Here is a 7370-nt window from a genome sequence, read left to right as displayed (position 1 = left end):
GCTCCTATTACTACATATCAGCAAGATGCACAAAGCGTTCTATGCTCAGCCCAGCTTCTTTTTCATAGCCTGTTAAGTCTCAAACCCAGTGACTAATAGCTGAGAGGCCTATTTAACATATCAAATCGGACTTGGCCACCAGGTTTCTCAACATCCCTCAGTCCCTACCTGTTACAGGGTCATGTTTGACCTCTCCCACCACTTGCCTGCCCCTGCCCCCACAACTTCAGCCCAGGGGTTGAGCTGTCTTTCCCTAGAGGCTGATCCCTGTATTAGCCAACCATTTTGGTCACCCACCCCTTTTGTACCGTTGCCCTCTGAAATGCTGTACCTGGTTCTCCTCTCTCCCAGGTCCTTTCCCCGTCCTTCCTCACATGGCTCAGGGTAATGTCCACTTTGGACTCTCTCAGAAGTCTCTGCTTCTCACTACTCTTTCCTACTATGCTTTTATCTACAATAAACTTTTTCCCCCACCATAACTAGGAGCAGTCATGTCCTTCTTTTTTATTACTCAATCCCGCCCCGCCCCCCTCCCCCCAGTGTCCCCTTGGTTGCTTTCTTCTCAGACTTTATTCCAAATTTAGTTGCTTGGGTAGTAGGTGTTCAGTTTGGCTGTGAGACCCTGGCAGGTCTAGAACTGCCCAGGGTGTTTGCTGAGAATGAGGCCTGCCTCCACTGTGCTTGATTTCATTGCGTACAACTTCATTTCAACATTGTTTCCCGGTTAATTCCCTCCTGACATTTTGGGGTGTAGCATAATTAGATTAGGCTTCGTTGGCTTTATGGAAGACGGTTGCTGCTTTTGGAATGCATGGAAGGGAGACAGCCTTTGCCTGAGTCCTACTTTTTTGTTCGCTAAAGACATAAATTATGTTTATATAACTCTTGCCTTGCAGCCTGACGGTGAAGCGATCTCTCTGGATCCTTCGGGTAGTTAAACATTTTTCAGGCACCATTATAATGTAAAATTTCCACTCACAGTTTAGAAGATGTGGTAACACAGGAGCCACAAAGGAAGGCTTAAAAGACACAGGTGGAGGCTTTCAAAGCCTGTTGTATGGAAACCCTGGGAAGATGGAAACGAATTCAAATAGGTGGAATTCCATAATCTGCCGTGTATTTTCTCAATTCCGAAAAAGATCAGAAGCAGCTTTCAGGGAAAGCCCACAGTGCGTCCTAACACACTGGGCTCGCAGCCAAGAAAGGAGCACTGCAAGCGCTGAACGCTGGGTGCTAAGGGCCTTTGGCATCTCCCCAGCTCGGGATCGTCCGTGGGGTGACCACGCCTGGGGTGGTGCACGGGGCCGGGGTGGCCGATCCTACTCGCTGGCATCCCTCCAGCCCTCCGCCCCTGGCCGGCCCCACACCGCGGAGCCCGGTGCGCCGGGGGAAGGAGTTTCCAGCGGACCCGCCTCCCAGCCGCTTCCTGTTCTGCTCGCCGCACCGCCTCCTGCTGTGTCCCGGGACGGCGCCGGCCCCGTAGTCCCCGGAGGTGCCCCGTGGTGCCACCTGCACCATGCAGTCCCGCCTCCTTCTCCTCGGGGTCCCGGGCGGCCTCGGCGATGTGGCCTCGCGGCGCGTGCGACTGCTCCTGCGGCAGGTGGTGAGGGGCAGGCCCGGTGGGGACCGGCAGCGACTGGAGGTCAGACTGATGCACGCCGCCGGGGTGACAGACTCAGGTAACTGGGCCCACCGCCTTTGCTGCTGCTGCTGCCTTCGTTGCCTCCCCTCGCTGCCGTGTGCTGTGGGGCAAAGCGCTGGCGCCCCCTGGGCTCCACACTGAAACCTGAGGGGTCTGGACTAAGGTCTCTGATCATTCTAGGAACAACTGCTTTCCTCTTTTCCCACGGGAGGTTTTGCTGCAAGAATCCTAACTTAGACTGGAGGGGCACTCAGGTTAATGCAGTAGCTTTTGGGAGCAGTTAAAATCCTCACTTGACCTTGATCTTTGACTCCCAGGGGTTCGGTAGCCGGTTTTGGGACTTGAGCCAAGTAGGGCTTGAGATGGCATAGACACGTATGCATTCTTGCTGGAGAACCTATATCCATGGACTTGCCCAAGTTTAACAGGAGACACGGTTTCAGGAGTTCTTCAATCTGAAAGTCATAGGTTTAGTTAAAATTCTTGAATACAGGTGGAGTGAATGAGCCCCAGGAAGAACATTAAGTGCCTAGTTGAAGATTGCACAGTGAAACTGCCATTCAAAAACTTGCCTTGCCTTGAAACATAGTTTCTAGGTCATTTGTTTGTTTTCCATTCTCTTACTCACTTTTCACACATGTGACGAAATACAAAAAAATCCCCCCAAAACAAAAACAAACAAAACCAAAAATCAAAACACCCCAATAACTTAAAACAAGGAAAGATTTCTTTTGGCTCACAGTTTCGGATGTTTCTTTCAGTGTATGCTTGCTGCCTCAAGGACTATGGCCTGAGTGGAGGCAGGAAATCATGGTGGCAGGTGGGCTTAGCAAAAGCGAAGCTGCTCTCCTAGCGAGGCAGAGAGGCCTCAGCGATAAGACCTATTTTTCAAAAACAGGTTCCAGTTTGTCTAACTAGGCCCCTACTCTTTGTTTGTATCCTTTCCAAATTATGTCATCTCATCAATTTTGAGTCCATCAATGTATTGTTTGTTGAGTAGATCAGACCCCCAGTCTCCCAGGGACTGGATCCACCAGTTTGTGCCTCCATGAGGTTTTACTCTATGTCCAAATGATAATGCGCTCCTCTGTCCTAAAAGGCAGAGGTCAAGGGTGGAAATGTGACCTAATCTGACAGGTTTTGGAGTTGGGTAGTTTTGAATGGAATCCATTTTTGTTCTCTCTAGCTTTTAGAGCCATGAGTAAGCAGATACAACATTTCATTGAAAAGAAGTTTTTATAAAACGTGAAAGTTATTCTTGTACTGAACACTATACTACCTGCTGGGTGTGAAAACATTACAAACACATGAGTATGGACTTGAGAGTTCTGTTAGAATAAGTAGTAGGGGTGGTTGTAAATGTCCTCAGCTTTTGTGTCGTATCCCATGAAGTGCAAGTGCGGTTTCACATGTGAGGCATGAGCATACTCTGGGCAGCATTCCAACTTCTTAGAGTCAGTGGTTGGCTCTGGCAGGCCAGGCCATAGCAGGTGCATTGCACTAACATGACTTTTCTCGCTCTAACAAAGATTGTAACACTGGAGCTATGAAAACTGTGGGTAAACGAAGTTGAGTTACCCAGAGATCTGGGCACAAGTAAGAGCCCTTATGCCGAAATAAAAGGCAAACTCCTGGCCATTCAGTGGCCTAAGGTTTAAGGCTTAAAGGTTAGAGTGGCACATTTGAAACCAGACAAGCCTCATAACACAGAGAACAGCATGCTGGGATGGATTAGTGTTGATGCTGGGAAGATTCTCAGCTGTACTCCACCATGTGACCAGACTCACTGTGTCTCCTCTGCTTGTAAATTGTCTTTGCTTCCTAGCAGTGTGGAAAAAAAAAGAACCACAAAGTACATGAAAAACAGAATTGAGTCATGTACTTTTCTCCTCCTTCCTGCATGCCTGTTTGTCTTGTCTGTATGTTCTTTGGTTCTTGTCAACACTCTGTACCTAACAAGCAAGCGTTCAGTGGCTTACTAGGTTAAAGTTCATGGAGAGTGTTTTTGTAACAGGTTGCAATTGCTTTGCTGGCTTTCAAAACAGTATGTCTACTAAGCCCGATAAGAAGGAAAAGGAGAAGGACATTTATGTTAAAAAGTAAAAAGATGCTGCATAAGTTGGGGTACGCCTTTACTCCCAGGACTCCTGAGGTTTGTCAGTTCAAGGACAGGATGGTCTATATCACAGTTCCTGCACAGCCCTACACAGAGACATCCTGTCTCAAAAAAAGTCCTAACCAAACCAAAACCCCCCAAAAAGAAAAAAACCAACAAAAACCAGTCCACAAGCTCTCAAGCCTATTGCTTTTCTTTTTATCGTTTCTGTTTGAAGGTATGAAACCTAACTTGTAAATTCTTTATTGCTTTATGCTTTAATTACTGGTAATGATAATTCTTGGTTTTAAAGACAAATTGTCAGCCAGCAAGAAGGCTATCTGCTTCACCAAGTAGTGGACACAGATCATGGTGACACCATCACTGATGGAGCCAGCAGGCGTGTAGGACTGGAAGTTGTGAAGTGATGAGCTTGGAAACAACTCTATAAATCCTGCCATTCCCGCTGGCCTTTCTGACTGTTCCATAGCTTTCGCTGCTCCTTTCTTGTACGATGTCTATGTACAGAGTAGATTTGTTTATAGAAACGCTAAAATGTTTCAGCACATGTTTTTCACTTAGAAAACTGAAAAATGCAGACAAACTGCAAAACAGTCCTTCCATCACATTAATAATCATCACCTTTTTGGAATTGATTCTGTCAGATTGTATTTATTTTTTTACATCTGCTCTAAGGTTTGTATACTTCTTAAAAAATGATGAGGACTGGGGATATAGCTCAGTGATAGACTGCTTGCCTAGCCTGGGCAAGGCCCTTCAGTCAGTCTCTAGTACAAAACTGATGTCACTAAAGCATTGGTTTGTAGCCTGTGTGATTCCCCTTACTCTGGGGACTTTGACAATACCTGAGATGAACCCAGGGAGGGGATGCTATTGGCATCAGTGGGCCCAGCTGCTCCTGCTACAAGCACAGAAAAACATCTCCAAATAAGAAATCATCCCGTCCAAAACGTCAGTTGTGTCGCTGGTGAGAACCCTGAACTGAGCCAACCTGTCCATGCAGCTGTTAAAATAAAAAAAAAATTAAGTTTAATAGAATTAGCAATGCAAAGCGGAAGAGACTCAGAGAGATGCTGACGATGTGGGCAAGCAGCTTCCAGACCGCAGAAGTGAGGTGTGGAAAGAGCTTGATCACGGCACGGCATGTGCTTTATCTGAGCTGGCTCTGATTGACAGCTGGTGACTGGGCCTAACTAAGCTACTGTGATTGGCTCAGACTCCCTGTTACAAAAGCCAAGTCAGATGGGTTTTCATTAGTGTAGGCCTCAAAGTACAAAGGTAGCCTCAGTCCAAGTTGACGTTAGCATTACAATCACATCCTGAGGAAGACTATGGAACTGGGTGCCAAGTGTGGTGAAAGTTAGCATGCTCATCAGTGGAATCCACGTCTCTAGGACATCACATGCACATTTGAGAATGTCTGAAATATTGTGTATACAGCAGTTTTGAGCTTGGTGAAGATCTTGAAAAATCTGGATAGAATAGCCAGTTTTTTCCAGGGTTTAGCAAACAATTAAAATTATCAGCTGTAGCAACATTTTATTTGTTTAGGTTTGAGGCAGGGACTCTCCATATAGTCCTGACTGTCCTAGCCCCCCTGTGTAGATCAGGGTGACCTTGAACTCACAGAGAACCTTCTACCTCTGCCGTCTGAGTACTGTGTAGCAACATTTTCAGGAAGCATGTGAGTTCAAACACACACACTCATGCACACGCACACTAAATGTAAGAGTTAAAAAGTGAACTTATCAAAGCTGGGCGTAGTGATATATGCCTTTGGGAGGCAGAGGCAGATGGATAGCTGAATTCGAGGTCAGCCTGGGTTACAAAACGAGTTCCAGGACAGCCAGGAATATGTAGAGAGCCCCCATCTCAAATAACAACAAACAACAGCAACAACAAAAAGGAAATTACTAGTTTAAAATAAAACTGACAGCTATTTGTTGTAAAATTCTGTATTGATTAAACATTGAAGAAAAGAATAAAAGGTTTGTGGAATTGGCTTGTCTTAATAGGCCAGAGCCACGGAGGATAGAATTGGTAAAATTCTAGAGAGAAAAAAAAATGTGACAGATCAAGATTTCCCTTTAATATTTAATGTAAAGGAAAAAGAAAAGGGTGCCTGAAAGATCAGGGAATCTTTTGCCATAATTTTGCTCTGAAATCCACTTGTTGATGAACATTTGTGAGTGGTTGTCTTATTTTTATTGGGATGTTTGTTTTCAGAATGTCCTTAGGGGTAAAGTGAGCTCTCTTCCTCCCTCAGCATCTCTTATCTGTAAAATGACATTGTGATGCTTGCTGGGCCCACTTTTGCCTTACTGGAATGACAGTGTCAATCAATAGCCATTTGGTTTTTAGGGGAAACAGTGTACACGGAAGAGCCTGTTACCTGGTTGGATTCAAGGGGGTGTCCCATTTCTTCTGGCCAGATTGGATAGCTGTGGTTCAGATGCCGTCTTCAGGGCTGTATACTCCCTGCCTTACCCTTGGTCCCTGTACCTCACAGTTCCCAGTCACTGGACCCAGTCTGCTATCTTAATTTCAGTGTCTGGCAGGATTTCTTCACGAGGAAACTGCACTAGGCTTACCAGCCCCTTAGAACTGCACTCTTTTATCTTACGTTTGTTTTGAGACAAGGTCTCACTATGTAGCTTTGCCTGGCCTGGAATTCATGGGCATCTGCCTTCTGGGCCCTGGGATTAAAGGTGTGCACCACCATGACAGATCTGTACCGTTCTTGAATTTCACAGTGTTAAAGAAATAACATCTTTTCCTGCCACCATGACAAAATTTCCAAGCTCCCTATGGCAAGTCTTCAGGCACCTGATCAACTTTGAAATAGTCACTGTGACCTGAGGGTGGGGTATTCTGACTATTCTGTGCAGGATGCCATCTCTAGGGTATAGGGTGAAGGTCAGGGTTAGGGTCTCAGTTGGAGGCTGGAATTTTGATATCAGGGAGTGGGTAAAGAATCCAGTATATTTAAACACAGCAGCTGTCCCCTGGAATGAGTAATCTCCAAAGGGATTTGTATAAGATTAATTATTGTGTATAATGTACTTTATTATCTTAGACACATTTTTTCTTATACATCTTTGAGAAATCCCTTTAAATAAAAACCATTCTAAGAAATAAAATTACAACTTTCTACTTTAAGTATTTTCTAAATTTAAGTTCATTTGGAAGGCCTTGACTTTTATGGATTCTTTTTAATTAAAAATTTCAAGCATATTTGTTCCATATCTGAATAAAGACATATAATAATTGACCATAGGTATCTTTGACAATTTTGTGCAATATATGGATTTGTCTTATATGTGTTTTTCATTATTTCCTATGTAAGTACAATTAAATATTCAGCAACATTATATTTGTACTTTTAAAATGCACTTATTACAATTAATCTAGTAGTTGTCACTGATTATCCTAGATTTTAAACACACTCCCCCTCAATTTTTTTTTTTTTTATATTTATGGTTGTGAGCCTAGCCTTTAACGGCTGAGCCATCTCTCCAGCCCCTCAATTTTTTTTTTTGAGTCAGGGTCTCGCATAGTCTAGGCTAGCTTCAAGCTTTGTGTGTTGCCAAGGATGTCCTTGTACTTTGAATC

The 7370-nt window shown here is 44.6% G+C and overlaps 1 protein-coding gene across 1 annotated transcript in view; it reads left to right on the top strand.

Moving 5' to 3' along the window:
* Positions 1-1370: 1370 nt before the first annotated feature.
* Vwa8 (von Willebrand factor A domain containing 8) overlaps positions 1371-7370 on the top strand; it is a 317895-nt gene continuing 311895 nt past the window's right edge. Inside the window, exon 1 of the mRNA XM_005370880.3 lies at positions 1371-1679. Coding sequence (XP_005370937.1) covers positions 1517-1679 — 163 coding nt within the window. The 5' untranslated portion in view covers positions 1371-1516. The remainder of the gene's footprint in view (positions 1680-7370) is intronic.

This window comes from Microtus ochrogaster, unplaced genomic scaffold (genome assembly GCF_000317375.1).
Source record: "Microtus ochrogaster isolate Prairie Vole_2 unplaced genomic scaffold, MicOch1.0 UNK88, whole genome shotgun sequence".
Taxonomy (NCBI): domain Eukaryota; kingdom Metazoa; phylum Chordata; class Mammalia; order Rodentia; family Cricetidae; genus Microtus; species Microtus ochrogaster.
This window is presented reverse-complemented; position numbering and strand designations above follow the sequence as displayed.